The 23,023-nt window shown below is 43.3% G+C and overlaps 2 protein-coding genes across 11 annotated transcripts; one reads left to right on the top strand and one right to left on the bottom strand.

The window, feature by feature from the left end:
* Positions 1 to 4,438: 4,438 nt before the first annotated feature.
* Positions 4,439 to 7,704, bottom strand: mars2 (methionyl-tRNA synthetase 2, mitochondrial). 2 transcript variants are annotated; one of them, XM_035433604.1, is made up of 3 exons: positions 6,892 to 7,704; positions 6,464 to 6,798; positions 4,439 to 6,206 (listed from the first exon to the last, which is right to left on the bottom strand). In XM_035433604.1, exons 1-3 carry the CDS (start codon positions 7,223 to 7,225, stop codon positions 5,007 to 5,009), a joined length of 1,869 nt encoding a protein of 622 aa, XP_035289495.1. In that variant the 5' UTR covers positions 7,226 to 7,704; the 3' UTR covers positions 4,439 to 5,006. The 2 variants fall into 2 exon arrangements, with proteins under 2 accessions (XP_035289495.1, XP_035289496.1); XM_035433605.1 differs by having other exon boundaries at positions 6,933 to 7,703.
* A 45-nt stretch (positions 7,705 to 7,749) lies between these two features.
* aifm1 (apoptosis inducing factor mitochondrion associated 1) lies at positions 7,750 to 23,020 on the top strand. Of its 9 annotated transcripts, none has more exons than XM_035433596.1 (26): positions 7,750 to 8,052; positions 9,656 to 9,780; positions 11,440 to 11,560; positions 12,097 to 12,114; positions 15,235 to 15,420; positions 16,408 to 16,446; positions 16,557 to 16,628; positions 16,721 to 16,792; positions 16,886 to 16,957; positions 17,077 to 17,148; positions 17,249 to 17,320; positions 17,426 to 17,488; positions 17,591 to 17,662; positions 18,080 to 18,342; positions 18,537 to 18,667; positions 18,887 to 18,977; positions 19,280 to 19,364; positions 19,477 to 19,553; positions 19,723 to 19,831; positions 19,959 to 20,066; positions 20,248 to 20,336; positions 20,853 to 20,993; positions 21,263 to 21,405; positions 21,531 to 21,655; positions 22,041 to 22,231; positions 22,488 to 23,020. In XM_035433596.1, exons 1-26 carry the CDS (start codon positions 7,965 to 7,967, stop codon positions 22,557 to 22,559), a joined length of 2,697 nt encoding a protein of 898 aa, XP_035289487.1. In that variant the 5' UTR covers positions 7,750 to 7,964; the 3' UTR covers positions 22,560 to 23,020. The 9 variants fall into 9 exon arrangements, with proteins under 9 accessions (XP_035289487.1, XP_035289485.1, XP_035289488.1 ...); XM_035433594.1 differs by having other exon boundaries at positions 12,094 to 12,114; XM_035433597.1 differs by lacking the exon at positions 16,408 to 16,446 and having other exon boundaries at positions 7,751 to 8,052; positions 12,094 to 12,114.
* Positions 23,021 to 23,023: the final 3 nt, after the last annotated feature.

The following is a 23,023-nucleotide window of genomic DNA, read 5'->3' as shown; positions in this document are numbered from 1 at the left end:
CATGTGTTTGCTTGCAGCTCATCAGAACACGCGGGGGTTTGGCTGGTGGCCCCAAAGACCGCCAAGCTGCCCACGTTGGTGCCAGGCCATATACTTAAGGCCACAGGAAAGGGACTGGAGAAGAGCCATGCACCTGGGTTCCTCCTCCCACAAGGAGAGGTACTGACAGAAATGGAAGAAGTAGAACCTCATGCATGTGCACACCTGTATTCATGCAGTGTGACCACAAACTGATTAGAAAATTAGAACAAAAAAAAAAAAAACTGAAGCAGTCGGCCACCTTGACCTGGGGCTAGACAAGGCAAGTGGACTGCGAAGTGGCCAAGCTCAAGGAACAGCTTTGCCTCCTGCTATACCATATGCACCTGAAACCCAAACTGCACAGCTACTATCTGGAGACTCTCCCATTGCCCCCCGTGGAGCAGGAGCCATCCATGCAATGATGTTTCCAGAGAAAAGACGTCGCTATGGAAAAGTCTCTTTGCAGCCACCTTTAACCAGATACGCTTTGAGTGGGAGCACAAGACTGTCTTGGGGTATGCTTGAGTAAAATATCATTTGCAAAAGAAAACATTATATCTGAATATCTCTGCAGATTTCAAATAGAGTTTTTATAAGAATGTGTTTTGTTTTCTTCCCTGGCCAGGACTACACAGCCAGCAACACAGCAGGGTGGGTGTAGCCATGGAGAAGGGATCCCTCTGGACTTTTAGCAGGGTCACCCTTTCCACAGGTTGGTTACAGCCAGTAGTCCACAAGCATGCACACACTGAATCAGCCGCTACCCGCAGGTATGCAATAGACGCCACACGCCAAAGCATTCACAACACACTTGTTACAAGCATGGAATGCTGAGTTATCAATTGGGTTCCGAGTGCTCTTTCAGTCTGCTGGCTTTAATAGCTTGGGTAGGAGGCTTGCTACCAGAGAAACTCAGAAAATCTTTTTGTGAATAGTGACCAGATGTGGAAGCTTTATGGAAGCATGAGCTCACAAGAACACAAGAAGGTGTTTGCTAATTCTCATGGATGCTCATGCTTTGTCTAAATTGTGAAAATGACTCATTTTGATTGGCAAAGCTCAAATGTGAAAATCGGGACTTTACCTTCAATGATTTGTTTCTTCAGCACTGGAGTCTGACATTCTCTGGTGTTCCTCCCTTTTCCACCATGCTGATCAGTAATGACATCCACTGTGCTTAACAATGCAGTCTAATGGGACCACACAAACAAGCTTTGAAATGTCCAGAAAATAACCACCCTCAAATTAATAACTGCATAGCCTGAAGGTGACATTTATTTATGGAATTTTCCATCAGCCTGTTACCAGGCATTTAAAATTGCAGTTGACAGATTTTTTAAAAGCGGAAGGATACATACGTCAAGCAGAGAAGCGCACGACGCGCCGCCAACACACCCCCCTGTGTGCATTAATACAGCCTGCCACAGAGCAAGTAAGTGTTTCTATAGTGCAAAAAAAGTGTTGAAAATGAACATTATTATTATTAAAGTTTGGAGCAATAAGATAGAGTGCAGGGTCTAAGGAATTGGGAAATATTGTTCTACAGTGATATTTGCCAAGTGGTGTCTCATGGGTGCCTGAAAAGAAAGGTTAAATTTTTGTCACAATGGGTCTCATAGGGTAAACCTCTTCACGGGTAAGTTTATACCTAACTTGACCATGAACCCCGGGATGATGCCCACAATGCCAGGGCTGGCATGATGGGAATGGAGCAACAGCAGTACCCAGTCGTACACATGGCAAAACCAGCAACAGCAACTGCACACCAAGCGGATGAGACTGGATGACGTGGTGGGCACTCAATGCAGGTCTGACTCACATCTCAAATCCCCAATGCATGACCAAGCTGTTCATCCTTACTCTGTCCCTACTTTACAGCAGGACAAGTGTGCCAGGTGATGCCCAACCCTTAATACACATTTTTTCTAGTCTCTCATGCAATCCTCAAGCTTTCCAGTGACTTAGGCTACTACGAGATACTCACAGAGAATGCTAGCTTGCTTTCAGCAATACTTGTCTTCTTCCTCTTGTTGTCGAACATTTCCCAGGGCTATACCACTTATGGCTCGCACACGGGGATGCAATGGCACCCCTCCCAGACTGGTTGTACTGTTCCCTCTGTATATGCTAACTGGAATTTCCAGGGCTCATTCCTTGGAATTGGACTGGATTTGGCCACCAATTGTTCCACAGAACTCACTCATCCCAAATGTTCAGCGTCTAAGGGTGCTTTGTGTGGACTGATTCAGAGATGGTCCCCGTCTGTCTCGGCTGCAAAAGGAGTTTCTGCAGCAGCAACAGGTGGCTGCTGCCCCACCCACACTCCAGACCCTGCATTCAGTCTCTTTGTGCCCCAGCAGCCTCTAATAAGAAATGTTCCAGGATGGCATCCTATAAGGTCACTTCCACAGTTGACAAATTAGCATGGCTTGTTCTCAGAGAAAAAATCTGACTGTGCCTGAAATCAGGGTACAGAGATGAGATATGAATTTCTTTAGTAGCAGCAGAACTGTATACTCATTGTTCCTTCCAAACACTCCAGCGTTTCTGAGCACAGAAGCCAATTGCCCTTTTTCGTCTTTCCAAACCGCTTAAAGGAATTCATCTTATGCCATGTTGCACCCAGTGCTTGCTTAGCCATTTTTCTGGCCTTTTTAATTTACTTTTTCCCCCACACAAGCAACTTCTCATTCCATTACCCACACAAAGAAATATATTACTCACTACGAAGAGCCACAGGTTCAAAGGGAACATTTCCTGCACACATTGAATTACACAAGCATGCTTGGCCTGCACTCTTGTCTAATTTAGCTAAGCACACCAGGATCTGAAGCATTGCTATACAGCTTTGGTTTCATATATGGCAGAGAAAACAAACCAAGCTGTCAATCACTGTCCCAAGCATATTAAAAAGGGACATATAAAAGCACTATGAGTTAAACTTTTTTTTCAACTTGCACCAATTTTTCAGAACTATTTCCACCATGCTGATCAGTAATGACTTCCACTCTGGTTTGCAATGCAGTCTAATGGGACCACACAATCAAGCTTTGAAATGTCCAGATAATAACTACCCTCAAATTAATAACTGCATAACCTGAAGGCGACATTCATTTACGGAATTTTCCATCAGCCTGTTACCAGTTGACAGATTTTTTAAAAGTGGAAGCATACATTGTTCTCAGTGAGAACTACGTCAAGCAGAGAAGCTCACAACGCGCCGCCAACACACCCCCCTGTGTGCATTAATACAGCCTGCCACAGAGCAAGTAAGTGTTCTACAGTACAAAAAAAAAGTGTTGAAAATGAACTTATTATTGAAGAATGAAACAGTGTAAAACTGCAAACTGACTGACAAAATACATTATTTTGGTTTACTTATTTCTACTTTAAAAAACATAAGCTGTTTTCATATATATTGATTCCTCTGAAGTTTGTTTCGCCATCTTGGTGTCAGATATCAAGTGTGTTTAGATTATGGCCTCAGAAAGAGAAACAGTGAATTGGATACAATATTGTATTGTTTCTACAAATGGCGCCTGTTCTCCCCTTCACAAACATAAAAGGAAATTAAAGTTACACTGATACCCTAATCTAGGCATGTGATCTGTGGGTTCCACCTCCTGCAGTTTGTCACAGAAGAGACACCAAACATAAAGCTATTTATTGGGTGTCTGGGCTCAGCGTGGCCACAGATCACCATAAGGGTCAGGATTTTTTTCCCTCCATTTCAAGTCTGAATGGCAATCCGTGACATTCGATTGAGATCATCAACTGCAAGTCCTAATGTCTATGTAGAATTGGTTGTTCAGGCCTGTCAATTGAAATTTACAACCATCACAGCTGTTGTTAAAAGCACAAATACATTTCCACATTTTAGAGGTATTCAACAGCTGAATTGCCTCCTAATATATTTATGCTTGGCCTCATTAGAAAGAGGCTAAAATCATGAATCTTATAATAATAATATAATGGTTCTTAGCGGAGTTTTCAACAACATAAGGTCACTTAATAAGCACACTGTCCACTTTTAGATAGGCCAGTCCTTGTCATAAATGAGCCTGACTCCCACACCCCCCCTCCTTTCCACACCTTAACTCGGCTTCACCCAATTAATTGTGGGCAAGCATCCACAAGCCGTGCATTTAAGATGGCCACAGGAAAACGTTGGTTGTGTTACAGTTGTTTTGGAGCCTTGGAGAAGAAGAGTTTTCTTTTTCATTTTGGTGGTAGTTCCTTGGTTCTGTGTTTTTAACTTGTCTCCTTTGTTCCTGTGGCGTTGAAACTGGAAGAAGGTAATACTCTGGCAAGGTCTGGCATATCTGTCTCTCTCTCTTCTCTGGTAATTTCAAATCAACACCTTGTTTAATGTCTTCAATATCTATGATTTCAACTCATTATTCTTATTGACTCCTTATTTAATTAAATTATTTTGATACAGGCCTGATAGTTTATTTTGACTTGTTGGTTGATTCCATCAGGTCACTGTAGATTGCCCGATCAACAAATTTGGCAATTTAATTGATCATTGTAATTTTCAATCATTTTTAAATCATGCAAACTATTTAATCTGTAGGTTAAGAGAGGGGTTCTAGCACACATTACCACTTGTATTCAGTATTCAGAGTGCTAAACATTTTAACAAGGGCATTGAATGTTTGAACCACTGGATTCAGAAAATAAACATATTTTTAATTAATGCTTCCCCAACATTTGTCTTAAGTATGAATTAAATCTGATTGAAAAGTGACACAAGGGAGAAGTGAGAGACCAGTGTGATTTTAATTTTTAATTTTTTTTTTTTTAAGAGGGGACTATTTGTAATATAACTTAGAGTCTTGGAGTCAGTTAGCACTGGCTGGCTGCCACCATGTGGCCATCAACCTGAAATTCAAAGAGTAAGATTGCTGAAAACCTCTAACAGTACAATTTTTTCCTGAATGCATTTAAAAATCTATTCCCAAATCAGTACTTCAAAACACATTTTATAGTGGCTTCAGTGACCTGTCTTTCTTAGTCCTCTTCAGTTTGCCTTGGTCAGTCTCAGGCCTATCCAACCTACTGAACAGCACCCCTGTGTCTGGACCCAGCCGTCTGCCCTCAAAGGGGCATTCCCTTCCATGGTAGCGGGCCAGGAAGTTCAGGATCTCCCAGCTTCTCTCCTCAGGCCCCACGCCCAGTCTGGAGAGGAGCTTCTCAGCTGTTGCAGGAACCACGGGTTGCAGAAGGGTGCCGTAGATCCGCAGGCACTCCAGGGAGACGTGTAAAATGGTGTCTAGCCACCGCTGGTCCTGGGAGTCTCTGCGATCCAGTTTCCATGGGGCGTGTCTCTGCATAAATCCGTTAGTTTGACGTACGCACCCTGCGATGGCCTCCAGTGCTTTGTAAATCTGCAGGTTCTCAAAATGCTGCTCCATCACCGCTGGCAGGCTGGACACAGCCTCCAGCATCTTGTAATCCTCCTGCATTACTTTTACTCCTATGCTGCCCCCTGCTGGCTCTCTTGGGAAGCACGTATTGCAGAAGCTAGGATACACCTGGGCTGGATTCAGGGAGAGAGCAGTGCATCGGTTCAAAAGCCCACCCAGAGAACCGGCCAGTTCGTTGTTGAGCAACTTGATAATTTTATCGTCGTAATAGTCACCGTCCGAGTCTGGGACCCCCTGCCTGAGAAGAAAGTACCTAATGCCATCTACTGTGAATCTCTCTGACCTCTCCACAGGGTCCACTACATTTCCTAGGCTCTTTGACATCTTCTGCCCCTCAACTGTCCAATGTGAGTGCACATATATAGCCTTTGGGAGGGGCAGCCCAGCTGCAAGGAGGAACGCAGGCCAATAAATGGCATGAAACTTAAGGATATCTTTGCCCACCACATGGTGAGCTGCGCTCCACCACTCGCAGTGGCTCTCTGGATATCCTGCTACTGTCAGATAGTTGACCAAGGCGTCCAGCCACACGTAGATGGTCTGCTCTGCGTCTCCAGGGACAGGGATGCCCCACTGGAGACGGCTCCGCTGGCGAGACACGGAGAGGTCGGGAAGGTCATCCTGCAGCCACTGCAGAACCCTACGGTGGAAGCGCTCTGGCTGCACCGCTTTGGGGTTCTCCTCCAGCCACTGCTGGAGAAGTGACCGGAATGCAGAGAGGCGGAACATGTAATTGTCCTCCTTCATCCACTCCACCTACAAATAAAAAAGGACAAACAAATGATTCTTAAATTCTAATTTGAATGCTGAAGAAAATGCTGAAAAGATTTACTGTACCAGAACAGCAAATTGACTGCACAACTGGTTTAGACTATCAACATAAGCAATTTTATATGACAAACATTCTTTCTTTCATTTCCTTCATAATTGACACTGAATGTAATTATGTTAACGTAAAATAAACTGAAAGATGAGCATTTTAATGCCATTGGTAGCAGTATGTGTAAGCACACCTTATGACCACTTTCAGCGGATATTTTGATGGATGTCCCTTTGCAGTCGGTACTGTCTTCCACCTGTGACGGCGTGAGAAAGCTCTCATCCTGCGTAGAATACCAGCCTTCGTAGCTACCTTTGTAGATGAAGCCCTTGTTCTGAAGCATCGTCCAGAAATGCTCGACGGCGCGGCGATGTCTGGCCTCTGTGGTTCTGATGTAGTCCGTGTAGGAGATATTGCACCTTTGGAACAGTTGCTGGAACTTACTTGACACCTCTGCACAGAATACCAGTGGTTCCTTCCCAGCAACATCAGCTGCTTGCTGGATTTTTAGTCCATGCTCATCAGTACCTACAAAGAGCAAAGACCACCTTATCAGCATGTTTGCGCTTTTTAAGTTCAACACTCCAATAACCAACATTATCTCATATTGAATCGACTTACCTGTGGAGAATTTTGACCTGAAACCACGCATAAGTTTGTACCTGTGCAGGCAGTCTGCCGTCAAAGCGGAGTACAGGTGTCCAATGTGGGGAGCAGCATTCACGTAGAATATTGGAGTAGTAACGTAGTACAGCGCCTCTTTCCTATACTTGCACATGAGTCGCCGCGAGAGTCTTAAGTATTCTGTATCACAGTTTTGGAATCGTAAAACAGAGCCATAAAATGACCCAGTAAAATTTCTTATAAATGAAATATTTGCTAGTTTCATTGTGCCTGTAAGAATACCTAACACACTGTAGCGCAGAGTCAAACGAGATGGATTCAGCGATTTCATTCAAGAAACAGATGGTCTGTTACCTCGCTAGGGGTGAATATCTACACGAGATGACTTGCTTAAGTTATCCAAGTTAAAAACGTGTTGATCATACCCAGTATAAGTACGTGTATTTGCTCTGTATCCAACTTTTTACGTGAGCTAAGTTCATATTCTATATTTTTAAAACTTAGCTTTATCTATTTCCATGTGACATTGAACAGTCTTTCCGGGTAAAATTATTTTACATTATTCTTCCTGTATACCATCCAATCGCAAGCCCCAACGAGCAGTCGTCACGCCTTTGCACATGCACCCGCCAATCACATATTAGAAGTAATGTAAAAACAATTGATTGACATTTTTAAATTCAATCAAATCTTTCAGGTGACATTCCTTTAACCTTTGGCTACGGTAACAAATAACAAACAAGAATACTCCGAGCCAATCCTGAATGACTACAAATAAAACCATAAAATGGAACGAAAATCCAACCAATGGCAAAGCTCGGGTATAACTTTCATTACCAATGAATTTTTTGGAAGGGCGGGATTTGTCTAGACGTACCGCGGGGTTCAGCTTTAGCTCGTTGGCTAGTGGAGAGTGAGAGGGTGCTAGTCTGTGAGGTTCTCCGGCCTTGTTGGGCAAAGTAAAGGCTGAGTGCTTCTTTCAAGTTAAATAATTTAGCTATAACGTTAGCTAGCTGATAAACTTGACATTTCCATTGGTAGCTCACACCGAATTGGAGTCAGACGTCAAGATGCTGAAGTGCAAAGCAGTGTGGCAAAAGTTGGCTCCGCTGGCCAGAGACTCGTCAACTTTATGTCGGCAAAATATGAAGAGAACAGGCAAGTAGCTAGTTGTTTAAGTTACGGTCTTATTTGATTTTTCAGATGCACAATGTCATTGTTAATCGAGTGTAGTAGCACTGACAAACATTAAGCTTCTTGAATGCCAAGCTATCCAACTGGCTCGTTAACTTGCATGTTCCCCTTTCCAGCAAGTTTGACAACTAGCTACGCTAATAAACGTTTATAAAACGTCAAGCATGTTTTATCTTTGCCAAGTACGATAGCTAAGTATAATCCCTTACCATGAAATCTGATACCTAAAATGTACTTACGCTGTCACGTTCTAGCTAGCTGTTATTAGCTTTAAAGATGTCAAACTAGGCAACGTACCTTTTGAAGTCCCGAGCAAATAGCGAGCTAGCAAGCCGTCTTGTAACAGCCTATCAAGGCAACAAGTCTGATAGACTTGTCGCTGCTAATCTAAGTCGTTAGCTAGTTAGGTCACAACGAGCTGCAGTAACGTGTAGCTGGCTAAATACAACCAGGCAGTCTAGCTATTGTCTCGCCCAATTATTAGGCTATATAGTTTCTGAAGTGTTGATGCTTTATCTCGAGTAGGCCTAATTCTGTACATCAGTGTATATTGGCTGTCTAGCACCGTAGACGGTGAATTCCAACACATTTGCTGGATAGTTGCATGCTAAGAAATTCGCTGTGGAATAAAACCTCGTGACCACCGGACTTGCCTGCTAGCTAACGATATCAGTGCGGTTTCAAACTCCTTCAAACTCATTCAAAGTCATTTAAGGTTATGGTCAGCTAGCTACTTGTATCTAGCTAGCTTCCAATAGCCGTGTTATGTTGCACTTCATTTGAGATGGAATTGGAATAATGTTACGAGCAACCAGGCTGGCATGACTTAAAATCATTACAGTTATGTGTTCCGTCTTCCATATCGCGTATTTCTCATTGAAAAACGCCTATCTAGCTAATTTGCCGTGTCCATATGCTGAATAGTTTTGGCGTTGAACTCCCAGTGCCAAGGTCGTACACTGCAAGTTGTGTCCGCCAAGTAGGTGGCGCTTCCACGTTGTGGTGATGTGCGGAACCTTCGTTTGGCTAAGCTAAAATGGCTTGCCATATAGTTTGGCCCGAACCACATGGTAGAAAACTGCAGTTTACCCAGTGTCAGTTCACACCATCGCTACGTGACGTAGTACGAGATAGCAGGCTTTTGCTATGTAAACTAATCTGTGTGGGAATACTGCCATTTTGCATTGTATGGGTTTTGGTTTCTTATTTTGTCATAGGCAGCTCGGAAGTCAATACACGTCATCAGTTTTAAGTCCACTTACTGATTATTTTTGGCAAGCTTTATAATGTTCAAAGTCTACCATACTCGACGATATGTTCTGAATATTTTGTGATTATGCACTCCACCCCCCCCCCCCCCCCCCCCCCCCAAGGTAATTATCTGCTTCTCTCAGTTTCTCAAAGCCACATAGCCAATGGGGTGTGTGTTGGGCTGCTCTACCTAGATTAGAGTTCCTAGAAGAAGAATAAATGACTGTTAACCACTGGTCCTGTTCTGTTCAATAACCCTGTATTGGTCATGTCATGTGTGTCTTGTATGTCTGAATGTTCTGTTATGTCCCCATAGTTTTGAAATGCGGGTGCAGGCCAACATTAGTTCCAAGGGCCCAGATGTCGTCAAAGATTCCTGGTGGAGAGAACATGGCATATTATATACTCGTGGGAGGAACTTTTCTTGGTGCGGGATACTATGTAAGTTCTCATATAAAATGACGTTATAACTTTGTTGCAGTTGAAGGGATGTACAGTTTTGCGGGTGGGCTAGAGGGGCTTTTCACAGAAAAGGTGAAGGAATGTTTGTCAGTGTCAGTATCACTGTTATGCAGCCAGGTCGACAGTCCGTGTTCGGTTTTTTGTCTTATGGCATTTTCAGAAAACCTGTTGCAGTGACTGCATGGGTTTGCTGAGCTGTAGCCTAGTTAATTTAGTCTACATTTTCTGCCATGAACACAAGGGATCAGGCCAGTTATTTTGTGTGCACTGATTCTCAATGTCCTTAAAGACCCCTTACTATCACTTTTTTCTGTTTAAGTGTTCCCTAAGCCACAAGGCAATGCATCTGCATGCAGTCAAAATTCAGGGGATGTAAAATTTAAAAACGTTTCTCATTTCAGGATTACTTATGTATTTTGTCACAGGCTGTGACATGAGTTGGCATGGTAGTATTGACACATTACAGTAGGTCCTCCCAGCTATGAACACGCCAGGAATGTGAAGGAGTGTTAATGTTGAGAGGACTGGTCTGCTGCTGGAATCTTAGAAACGGTGTGCAACCGAGCTTGGCCTTCTTGCGCCACTGGCCAAAACTCTGGTTTGTCCTCTACTCTTAGGCCTATGTGTTACAAGTCAGAGAGCTTTTACTGCGTTTGGAGCCATTCATGAGAAGAGGAACACACTGAATGGGGAGAATGCAGAATTTTGGTTAATGCATTACAACTTGAGCTGGTATCCTTAAACCAGAACTGAAATTATTGATAAAACTGATGTTGTTGTATGCACTGAAAGTGTAATTTATTCAAATTTTGTGTGGACAATATTTATTTCATGCATTTTTAGAAAACCTGTGACCCCACAGGGCATTGCACAAAAGCATTGACTAGAGTATGTAACTTTAAAAAAAAAATGTAAATGACAAAATAAGCACTTGCTCAGTTTGCAGTGATTTTTCCAGATGTTGTTCTATTGGTGTTGATATTCTTCCCTCAGTTGGACCAACGTGTATTTTTTGCCCTCGTAAATGTTAGCCGGCTAACATCATGTCATCTTCTACAGTTTGTTTTATTACACCTAATGAATTCATTTTGTATGTGAAGTCACTCCTCACTTATGTCCTCTCTATTTGTGTTGTATTCAAATGCTGCAATATGGCATTGTGCGGCTGTACCTTGTTGACAATTATCTCTATTTCCTGATCTGTAAATTGAAGTTTTCTTTTTCTTGTGTTCTTGCTACTTGTGCCTGGTTGCTCCATATCCATTTCTTAGCACCTTATAATCTGGATGTGTAAGCATCCCATATTGTTTCTGACCCGTTCTATGGCTGTCTTCTACGGCAAAATTGTGATTGAAGGCATTTATTTGATAGTGTATAGAACCGGTCTTGGTAAATCAATCGGTTGTTGGTGTATCCATATCTGTGTGCAGAACAGTCGCAATATAGCAAGCGTTCTTGTGCTGCGACTATTTCTTCAGTAAATCTGGCCCCCGTGTCTATGCATGAACTCATTATGTGTAACTGGTATTACACATAATTATCTTTTACATAATTTTCCACTTCTGCCATGATGTTTCAATCAGTGACCATACGTCCAGACTGTTTGTGTAACCGTATGCTGTATAACTGTTTTCAAAGGCATACAAAACACTTTCTGGAGATAAGAGAAGATATGAGGAGAGAATTACAGAAATGTCTTCAAGATCAAGTCCCCTGTCCGGAGAGCAGCCAATGACATTTCTACAGCCTGAACTTAAAGGTAAGTTTCAAACGAACCTATTGGTTTTCTTTATCTATTATGTTGTTTCTGAATACGCTGCCGTTGTACTTCCCTAGAGTACAGTCAGCATAAGGGTAAAACCTATCCCCAGAGAAGGAGCACAATTGGATATCCAACAAGGGAGAAGTGTGTACAGTGGTTTGCTGTATTAAGAATAGTAACAACATTACATGTAGTGCCAAAAGCAAGAATGTTTCAATTACAATGAAGCTTTGTATAATTAGCATTTTATGACATGCAGAGGACATGAGCAACAAATACGAGAAGTTCTCTAATAGGGTTTTTACTTTGTTGTTTAAATTTGGAGTGTTTTTTATAGCTCTGATCAAAGGTGCCATTTGGCCTCCATGTTGGAGAACATAATAAATGCCACTGTTGTAAATAATACGTAAGTTTGACATTCTTGAATGGAATGAGGAGCTACCTACTTGTTCATTGCCTGAACTGAGAGTGTGTAAGCAACTATTTGGTGTAAGTGAATGCCAGTTCATTCTTAATATTTCTTCCCACAGAAGAAGCTGAACCTTCAGAAGGTGAGTTACTATTTCTATTTTGTTGTTTTGTTCCAAAGATTCCCCAGACCTTTCCACACATTATCCAGAGTTTTCTTGGTGTGGGATTGTGTAATGGTGCTGTCCTGGTATAATAGTGGGTTTCAGGTTTTCTATTATTGGTCACTGCAAATTAGAAGACACTTACTCATTTGTAAGTTGCATTACTAATTACTCTAAATTACTGCCATTTAGATTATAATCCCAGGTCCTCCCCATAATACCACACAGCTGTCTCAACAAGTAGTTCAGTATTTAGCAAAGAGTTTGTGTATACTCTTTAGGAGGAAATTTTTTTTTCTTAATTCATATCCAGGGGCTGATTGCAACAGTTGTTCACAAAGTGCATTCCCACTTCTTACTTGGTGATCTGGTATTAATTACATTGGTTGGACCAACTGTAAATAAGCCTGATCGTAGCTATGCCTATGTGTGTGTAGTGTGTTTTAATGTATAAAAGCTGCATCTGCCTTCTAATTACATGGGATCCAAGCAGCAATGGCGTATTAAACAAAGAGGGGTTAACTTTATGAATTTGGAATGAAGAAAACTTGCTAGCAAATACACTGACTGCTAAACATCTAATCTGGTACATCAGATATGTAGATGGCAAGCCATGTTATGTTTGTTTGTTTGTTTGAGCCTCAGTAGGCTAATGGACTTGCCAGAATTTACACGAAACCTATTTAAATGCCATGTGTAGTGTACGGTGTAATTGTGCACCACTGTAAATATTGAGTTGACAACCAGCTGGTCTCTCATAGAAGGTAAAAATATTGTAATATTTGGTCTATTCCAAACTGTTAAAAATTGTGAAATCAAAGTTCCTGATAATTAAAACTCTAACTTGAGGTAATTGTGCATTTATGCCTGCTCACCACGATGTGTTGAATTTATGCCCGAGAATAACCGAAAAGGGCCTATGCCCCGGTGCTGCAACATGCTGATTTGATGTTTGGCTTAAAGAGCTTTACATAGACTCCATTTACATAGACCTCACATAGCTCATGTTTACATTTGCACAAGCCAGGTGTATACCCAGCTGCTGTAACCAGTCCCGGGGTATCTCCCATAAAATTCAGTCTCCCATCAGTTTCTGTCAAATGGTCATTTTATTGGACATTTTCGGCATTTTATTATTTTTTGTATTATTTACATCAGTACCATGTACACTGAATACATGATTACCAGTTAGCTGCTAGTTTAGCTAGTACTCTCTGGTAGTCATTTAAGCCCGTAAGCATGTTTATCCTTTATATCAAAGGATAAAACATAAACATACTTACTGGCAATTAAATTATTATTGATGGCATAGTGGATTGCAAAATGGTTACATTGTTAAATTGTTTGTTATCGATTGCCGCAATTAACTAGGTAGCTCTCATAATTTTAGAATGCAGTTAGTTACTTCAAATTCATGCTCACTGAATTTTAAATGATCTTTTTTTTTGTGGATGATTTCAAATGAGCCTCTTGTTTTACACAGATCTGCAGTACTATTTGCAATGCATGTTATACATATTGTTTTCAGACAAACAAGACTGGAACAGACACTGCTTGGATGTGGAGAATCTGCTTTGGTTTACCCCATTTATGCCTTTTCTCAATCTAGTCATGATTGAGACAGACAACTATGCATAGCAAGCCATCTCATCAGGCAGTCTATTGCTCCGTTTCAACATTCATACCTGCATACTTATTACAGTACTCATACTCATTTGGAGGCCATTCATGTCTGTACCTGTGTTTTAGGTAGCACTCAAGTATCGATTTTGGAACTCAGGCAGTATTTAATTAGTTACAGAGGTTTCTTAATTGTTGACCAAAAAGCTGATGTCCCACTGAGTGCTCTTTCAGAAACTAGCAAGCCTTAAGTTCATTGGAGTTTTTAAATGCACCTAAGAATTAATCTCGTTCCACTGATTCAGTTAACATTTTGGTGTAACAAGTATCAGTTATTTTTTCAGTCAGATTTCTTCATACGTGAACGGCAGTATTGCATCTGTTTCATCATAGAATATAACATGGATCAGAGTATTTTGCCAGCAACCAAGGGATCAAGTTCACTGGAATTTCGGACTCATTTTAGGGAATATGACTACTGTAGTATCTTCTAAGTTTGTTTAGTGTTGGTGTAAATTGAAAATATTCTGAAATATACTGGAAGGCATTTTTAAAAATAACAGCGACAATATTTTAAAAAACATTTTTAAAAGGTTATATATATTTCTATGCATAGGGTAATATTTCAAGACCTCTCTATTTTGATAAAAAGCCACAATGGTATATTTGCAGTGCCCAACAGCACAGAGATGATGCGCATATTTTTATTTACATTGGACATCATGTATTGGACATTATATTAATCTTGCCAAAAAGACTCATGTGAAACTTTGTATGTTTCCCACGAATGTTCATGCTTATCTGGAATATCTTTGGTTGAACCTGTTTTCACCTGTAATGTACAGACACGGTGTCATCTCCCAGATGCATGGCAGAGTGTGTGGCCACTCTGACACTAAAAGTACTGCCATCACCAAAATGATGGCCATCACCTTGCCTGTGGTCTTATGCCTGTCCATCTCAGGCTGTTTTGGTATTCTGGTTTGAAGGTTTTTAATGGCTGTTTATATCCATGACTGCCAAATAATATCCCATCTTCTAAATGTGCCACTCTTTAGTCAGTAAGAAGTGGCACCAGAGATCACATGACAAAGTGAATTTAGCGGAATGGGTGAACCAGTTGTTGCTTGATAATGTATTGGAAACATCTAGACACAGTTTTGGTTTAATAAAAAGAAAAAATTTAACTTTTTTTGTGCCTTTCAGTATATTTTTGTGGGGGTCAATAAAAGTTTAACTGAACAGCAGTTAGCAAAAAGTAGACCATTTAGATGTATTCTGAAGTAGTTTTTTATCACTTCACCCCTCACAATGCATTCAAGCCGTCATCTTCTTCCTGTTCTTGCTTGGCTCCCCTGGCCCCGCTGAGTTGCTTTTCGATGCCCAGGTGCTGTACCGTCCATAGCCGATAGAAAAACGCAAGGGGTGGCCTGCAAATGTGGGACGCATTGACCTTGCATGTAATCTCTCACCATTAAGAGCCTGAGGCACAAATCGTCGAAGAAGGTGCCGCGGTGGAGAGCGAGGCTCCCGTTTTAGAAGGAGGAGAACCTCAGGAGCAGACTGCAGAGGGGGCGGCAGCCGCAGAAGAGGAGGGCGCAGCGCCCCCCGGCCCGGAGGAGCCCACGGCCCCTAGCGAAACGGTCGAATTGACCGAAACTCAAGGTTCTATGACTGCACCTAATCAGAACCGGCATCTGATCTAATTCCCCACAGGCCTGCCACTCATTGTGTATAGCAGTGCTATATGCGTAGCATACCATAGAGTGAAAATGCTCTGTTTTGCCATTGCTTGTTCCAAAGGTACCTGCATGCGCACAAGTGCTTCAAGATTACCAACTCTGTGGTGTTGCACGCAGCATGCTCCTCTATTCACTAATTCCGCTCTTCCAGCTCACCCTGCATCAGCTCTCCTCTGGTTGCTAGACCATGTCTATTTCTCACCAAGCCTCTGTGTACTTTTAAAAAATTATGACCAGAAATAACCAAAATTAACCAAAACAAAAAGGGTCAGAGAATTCACTGCTTCATGGCTGTAAACTATAGCATGCTCCATTGACCCTCTTCCCAGTCCAGCCTTCGTATCAATAGCCTTTTTTTTCCCCCAACGGCTTTGCAATTTACAAAATCGAGGATCAAAACAGTGTTACAACGGTTTAATGAGCTCATGAATTTAAGGTTGGGACGTGGGCATGGTCTTTTGAAGTTAGCATGTTCTGTGTGGACGGTTCTTAGGTTTGTGGGAGTCTTTGCACACGTGTCTACCAACTCGAATCAAACACATTTCCCCCTGCTTTCACATTTTCTGTCCTCAGTCAGAAACTTCCACTGGAAGCTTTTGAATGACGACTTAACTCCTCTGAAGCTCCATCTGTCTTCATATTTCTTTCTTTTCACTAAATATATAAATGTGTGAATGCGCTCCGTATAACTCCGATATTTTTTGGGGGGTGGACAGCTGTTTGTGTTTTTACTGTAATTCATTTTGCCCTGACGCCTCCAGGATTGTCCCCTGAATTTGATGCTTTCAGTACCTTACAACCTTCCCCCCCACCCCCAGAAGAATCTGCCTTGAGTTCATTTTTTTTTTTTTTTTAAATTAATGTTGGGTGAAACTGACTGGCCTGTTTGGGAAACCGCTCTGGCCCATAGAGCCTGTAGAAGTGTCACATTCCCTCACAGTGGAGAGCGGTAAGGGCCTGTCTAGAAGAAGATTTTTTTATTTTTTTATTTTTTTAAATCTCCTCAAGCATTTTAAAGAAGTTTTTCAATCCCCTGATTGCTCTTGGTTGTGCTGCCAGAAGCCACGCTTGCCACGGAAACGGCTGCTGAAGAAGCGCCTGAGGAGATTGCTGGCCCTGCAGTTGAGATGGGTAAGACTGGACCCCAGCAAAGAAGAGGCCCATTTCTGTCTTACCAGTGGGAAGACTTCTTTTTTCTTTAAACACTCTGGTTGTACTGACAGAACCAGCGCTATCGGACCAGCCCGTCCCAGAGGAACCGCCAGCACCCCTTCCCCCGCCGGTGGTGGAGAGTGGTAAGATTCCAAACCAGCCATGAAGACGTTGTTCACTGATCTTTCGCGGTCCATTACGAAGCTTTTTTTTTAATGGTTGGGTCGTGCTGACAGAACCTGCTCCTGAAGCCCCACCCCATGCAGAAGAACCAGCGGAACCTCCTTCTGCACCAGCCATCCAGAGCGGTAAGGCCAGGATAAACCCGGGAAGAAGAGGGATTTAAGAAGAACCTAAACCTTTTCTTATTTTCTTCTTTTTTTTTAATTGAGAGGAGTTTTTCATAATTGTTGGGTTATACCTACAGAACCAGAACCTGCACCAACACCAGTGTTAGAAACAATAGCAGATCAGCCATCCACACCTAAGGTAGAGAGTGGTAAGAAGTGAAACTATAGAATCGTTTTTTTATTTTTTATTTAATAAATCGTTTTTAAGTCGTCAGAAGGCACGCTTTAACGTCCAGGTTGTGCTAACAGAACCTGCCCTGGCCGCCGCGCCCATCTCAGAAGAACCCCCAGTGGAGCATTCTAAAGCAGCCCCCGCTAGCGGTAAGAGCTTACACCTGTGAAGAATGGATGGGATTCGATGAATTTTTATTTTTTGTCCCAAACGAGCCGTTTTTTTCCCCCCTCAATGCCGCACCGTGCACACAGAACCCGCACCGGAACCCGCCCCCGTGGAGCACGCGGAACCTGCCGCGTCCTCGGTGCAGAGCGGTAAGCGCCTGCATCAGCCAGCGGAGATTTTACCTGGTTTATGGAGGGGTTTTGTTTCCTGAGGTTTTTTTCCCCCTCTTAACGATTGGGTTGCGCTAACAGAACCTGCCCTCGTAGCAGAGAGTGCTCCGGCGGAGTCAGCAGAGCAGCCCCCATCACCCGCGTCACAGAGTGGTAAGCCCTGAGACCAGCCGGTGCTGGCCTGTGTATGGGGACACGGTGGGCCCTTATAAACACCTGATACTGATAACTGAACACACCCCTTCGCCTTCGTTCTTTTTACAGTTTTACAGTTACGGTTACGCTAATCGCATTTTGATTTATCCATTTCTTCCTTTTTAAGGTTACTGGTGCCGACTCATTTCCTTCCACTGTAACGCTAAATGATAAGCGCTCACACATGGCTTTATTAGACTCCTTCCTTTCTGTTTTACGCTGTTTTTTTTATTGGTGCTTGAGATCAGGGGAAACCCTGTATCTTTCTGCCCTGCAGGATGTGGAACGAGTGGGCGCTGACTTTGAGGTGAGCGGGAAGAGGCGGGCCCGTTTGTGACAAGCTCTCTGTTCCTCCCTCTCCTCATGTGGCCTCAGCTCCGGCGGCAGAAGATTCGGCGGCGGACCCTCTGGGACCGGAACCTGTGGCAGCAGAACCTGTGGCAGCAGAACCTGTGGCGGCGGAACCCTCGGCAACGGAGCCTGTGGCGGCGGAACCTCTGGCAGCGGAATCGCCGGCCGCCGAAGCGGTCGCCGCCCTCCCCGAAATCCCTGCCCACGCTCCCTACCTGCTGATCGGGGGTGGCACCGCCTCCTTTGCTGCCGCCAGGTCCATTCGGGCCCGGGATCCCGGAGCCAGGGTCAGTGTCCTTTTCTGCTGTGGTTTTGGGTTTTTGGGCCTGTTGGATTAAAGCTGGACCTGAACAGCTGCCACGTAACACCTGGCCGAGAGCGTCCCTGCTAGATGTAGAATGTTTTCTTGGGATTAAAATGCATTAGCCTGGATGAGTTGGTGTTGCCTGAACCTGCTGCTGTGTCGTGCCCGTGCATGCAGGTGCTGATCGTTACTGAAGAGCCGGACCTGCCGTACATGCGACCTCCGCTCTCCAAGGAGCTCTGGTTCTCCGATGACCCCACCGCCACGGAAACCCTTCGATTCAAGCAGTGGAACGGCAAAGAGAGAAGGTGTGTCCGTACTCATCCTCCGTTGCACAGATTACAGACAAGAGTATCTGTGGAGTTGCTCCGTCCTCTAAATTTTCAAGACAAAAAGCTAAGATTTTGGAACATGTGGTCATTTGCTGAAAAAAAAAAAAAAAAAAAACAATTTTATTTGTAGGCTATAGGAATGGGGAGGAAATATAAATGTGTGTTTCTTTTTTGTTTGTTTTTTTGCCCCTGCAGTATCTATTTCCAGCCTCCCTCATTCTACGTCAGTCCTCAGGATTTGCCAAAGGTTGAAAATGGTGGTGTGGCTGTTCTCACCAGCAAAAAGGTGATCCTCTATAAAGCTCTCCATGAAACATTCTTCCTGCCGTGCAGCCCAATGTCATTTGTTGGACAGATGCAGAAAGTATTCGTGAATTTTTTTCAGAACGTGTACCTTTTTTCCCATGAAATGGGTCATTGTTCTAAAAATGCACAAAAATAACTTTAAAGTTAAATGACTTTTATTGAGAAATGGGTTAACCGTTTTCAATGTCACCAGCTATAGTCTGGCTGGAGCCTGCAGTGGATTTCTTAATGCAGTTGAACAGTTTCAGCATGTCTATGTGTCAAACCCCCCATTCGTAACAGGTGGTGCACATGGATGTGAGAGGAAACAAAGTGCGTCTGGACGACGACACTGAGATCTCCTACGACAAGTGCCTGATCGCCACAGGTGAGCAGGCAGACCCTGGGAGCGTGGTGTGGTTGACAAGGTCATGTTTGTTTGTCCCTGTCATGAGAACAGTCAATAGTAATTTTATTTATTTTGTTTATTTTTAAACAAGGTGGAATACCACGAAACATGCAGGTCATTGAGAGGGCAGGGGAAGAAGTGAGAAAGAAGGTTACTCTGTTCCGGAGGGTAAGCGCAATATCTGTCTTTGCTCCCGGTTTTGGTTTCCTGGTGTGCACTGGGATTTTTCACCACGTGACAACACCCATGAAAATAAAATTAAATAAACCTCTAGTTTTGCTTCTAATAAAAGACCAAAATTTCATTGACAGTCCCGTCTTGTTGACCCTATTTTTAGATAAGTGACTTCAAATCCTTGGAGAAAATTGCCAGGGAGGTCAAGTCGATCACCATCATTGGAGGAGGATTCCTTGGAAGTGAACTGGCTTGTGCTCTGGGCAGGAAATGTGAGCCTGTGTTCCAAACCCTTTTTAATGTGACCACTATGCTCATCGTCTGTCTGATTAAAGGTCTGTGTGTTCACACAGTTTTTTCATTTGTTTTTTTTTTTCTTCTCCCCTTTATCATAATCAGCAAATGAATCTGGCTTGGAGGTCGTCCAGATGTTCCCAGAGAAGGGTAACATGGGCAAGGTCCTTCCAGAGTATCTGAGCAACTGGACAACGGAGAAAGTGAAGAGAGGTGAGGGCCGGCACTTTGAGCTCTTCCGCAATTTGGAGTCTTCCTCCCCAGCTGGGCTCTCGACCCACGGCTGGCACGACCTGGAGTGAGCCCAATCAGAGCCCTTCTCAGCCTCCCTGATTATACACCGCCACAATCTCTGACCAGTGTCCGTGTCTCACACTTCCACCTTCCATTCCAGAGGGGGTAAACGTCATTACGGATGCACTTGTGAAGAACGTCAGCTTCAAGGACGACAGAGTGGAAATCAAGCTGAAGGATGGGCGAATGGTAAGGGCACATTTTCTCAGGCCTCATGACTTTTTTTTTTTTTTTTTTGGCAACATTCACATGATTTCACTTGTCCACTTAACACCCTGATTTGGATGAGCTATTTGCATATTCATATGTTTCATTTGCACGTTATATACCGAAATCCCTGCTGCCAAGCTTGATCAGAAGAAAACATTTCATGTGCAGTTTTAGCAGTTAGTCCCCGAGCAACCGAACCCTCCCATTCCAGGGTAACGCAGTAGTCAATTGTGTCGCCCCACAGGGCTGCCTGCCACATTCAGCCCTGCCACGTTCCAGATTTGATCTGAGGCTAGGGAGAAGTTTTGTTGTATTTTAAAGAAAGTGTCCCTCTTCAGGCTTCAGGTCTTCAGAAGACGTTTAAGTCAAGCGCACAGCAGAAGACCTCGCGATGTACTACTTTTATTAAAGTCCTCCAGGCTCTTTGATATGTATCAGACTGACCTGCTGCTGCGTCCTTTGAGGCCTTGCATGATGTCCCTCTGGTTGCCGTAGGTGACGACTGATCACATCGTAGCTGCTGTTGGGCTGGAGCCCAGTGTGGAGCTTGCCAAATCGGCAGGTCTGGAGGTGGATGCGGACTTTGGAGGGTTCAGAGTCAACGCTGAACTGCAAGCTCGCTCCAATATTTGGGTGGTAAGTTCTGCTTCAGATTTTGCCAGATCTGATTTAAAATATTTGGTTTGTACTCAGACACAGCACAGCTCCAACAGAACTTCTGAAGAGCCATCTTTCAGATGTTGATGGGTCTAATGCAACCTAATGAATAAAAATCCAACATGGAGGCAAAATTCCTAACTACAGTGGAGCACACGGATGTGTCACTGAAACCTTTGCCTTCACTTTGACCAGCATATTTGTACCGTATCAGCGAGTGAGTGATGTCATTCCTCCTACACCCCTAGGCTGGTGACGCTGCCTGCTTCTATGACATCAGACTAGGCCGCCGGCGTGTGGAGCACCATGACCACGCGGTGGTTAGCGGCAGGCTCGCCGGAGAGAATATGACCGGGGCTAACAAACCCTACTGGCACCAGTCCATGTTCTGGTAAGACTTGGGACGCATGCATCATTTCATTTTATTTATTTATTAAGTGGGCAGAACTAGACCAGGAGCTATCGATGCCCTGTTCCCATGTCGGCTCATGTACTGATGTCCCTGTGGCCTTGTAGGAGTGACCTTGGCCCTGATGTGGGCTACGAAGCCATTGGGATTGTAGACAGCAGCCTCCCCACAGTCGGAGTATTTGCCAAAGCCACTGCTAAAGATACCCCCAGAGCTGCAACAGAGATATCAGGTAGAATTTTCAGTCACATAATCACCACAGACCTGCCTGTCGTCATGTATATGTGCATCATGTCCAGCTTTAAAGCAGTTCTGTAAATAATTTTGTTTTGTCTTGATGAATTACAATTCTCTTTACCAACAGTTGATTTATCGACAATTTACAATTAATACTTTGTCAGAAGAGAATGGGGGGAGGGGTGTAACAGTTTGCTAATTAGGTAATGACAGTACTCAAACTCTTTTTGTTAGTTTATTTATGATGTCTTCACTTTACTAGCATCAGCCTCTCCTGGTTGGCATGGAAAAATAAGTCTTAAGGCCATTTTTTTGAAAGCCAAGAAGTGGATAATAGGTGGAAAGATGAAACCCATAACTTGTTTTTTTAATCGGTGCAGGAACTGGAATTCGTTCTGAGAGCGAGACCGAAGCTGTCGCCAGCAGAGTGATGCCTATAAACCCGACTGTCCCGCTGGCTCCGCAGCAGGGAGATGACTACGGGAAGGGAGTGATCTTCTACCTGCGTGACAAGGTGGTGGTGGGAATAATCCTGTGGAACGTCTTCAACAGAATGCCCATCGCTAGGAAGGTGAGCCGAGCGTGGCTCCACTGTCGCACATTGATTTCTGCCTCTGCACAAAATTTTTTTATTTGGTGGAATCCATCCTCTGCTAGCCAGAAACAAATTTTGAGTGTGACATTTTCGAGTGTGACTTGTAGTTTTTTTACACATGCATAATTAGGAACAGTCTGAATAGGTTCAAAAGGAAGAATTATTTTCGTAAAATTCAATAGGTTTTCTCCCTTCTGGCCATTGAGGACCGTGGTATTTTCTGTCTTTTCAGATCATAAAAGATGGAGAAGAGCATGCCGATCTGAATGAGGTCGCCAAGCTTTTCAACATTCACGAAGACTGAGTGGGCGGGTGACCTTGCATCGTCACTGCATTAACGAAGGCCTTGAACTTTTACAGTCACCGGCACGGTTCAGTTGGTCCTAACGGTGCCAATTTGGCACCTGCAAGAGATGGGAGACGCTTTGGGCACAACTTGTGTTTTATGTACATTTCTCTTCAAACGTCTTGAGCCAGTCCATATATTTGTAATTTGTATTGGATGAATCGGAGTTCTCATGGATGTTCTATTAAAATCAATGAGTATGTGGAAAGCATCTGGAACATGATGATTTACCCCCCTCTCTTTTAAATGTAGCTATTGAAATGAAGGGGTGAAAGAACGAAAGTTATATATCGAATGCACTTAAGGATGTTTTTCCACAGACGGGTGTACTTAATTATTGTAAGAACTTCCAAATAAAGAAAATGATTTTTAACTTAAATTATACACAGTACGCTTCAATACATAAACACATAAATGTATAC

The sequence above is a fragment of the Anguilla anguilla genome, chromosome 9, assembly GCF_013347855.1.
Source record: "Anguilla anguilla isolate fAngAng1 chromosome 9, fAngAng1.pri, whole genome shotgun sequence".
Classification (NCBI taxonomy): Eukaryota; Metazoa; Chordata; class Actinopteri; order Anguilliformes; family Anguillidae; genus Anguilla; species Anguilla anguilla.
Note: the sequence above shows the minus strand (reverse complement) of the source record. Positions and strands in the feature narration are given on the sequence as shown.

Coding starts and splice junctions, on each gene's coding strand:
- mars2 (XM_035433604.1), bottom strand. CDS start 7,225: ATGAAATCGCTGAATCCATCTCGTTTGACTCTGCGCTACAGTGTGTTA. Junction 6,799..6,891: donor CAGGTCAAAATTCTCCACAG/GTAAGTCGATTC, acceptor TGCTCTTTGTAG/GTACTGATGAGCATGGACTA. Junction 6,207..6,463: donor CCGCTGAAAGTGGTCATAAG/GTGTGCTTACAC, acceptor TTTTATTTGTAG/GTGGAGTGGATGAAGGAGGA.
- aifm1 (XM_035433594.1), top strand. CDS start 7,965: ATGCTGAAGTGCAAAGCAGTGTGGCAAAAGTTGGCTCCGCTGGCCAGA. Junction 9,781..11,439: donor TTCTTGGTGCGGGATACTAT/GTAAGTTCTCAT, acceptor CTGTTTTCAAAG/GCATACAAAACACTTTCTGG. Junction 17,663..18,079: donor ATCACCCGCGTCACAGAGTG/GTAAGCCCTGAG, acceptor ATGTGGCCTCAG/CTCCGGCGGCAGAAGATTCG.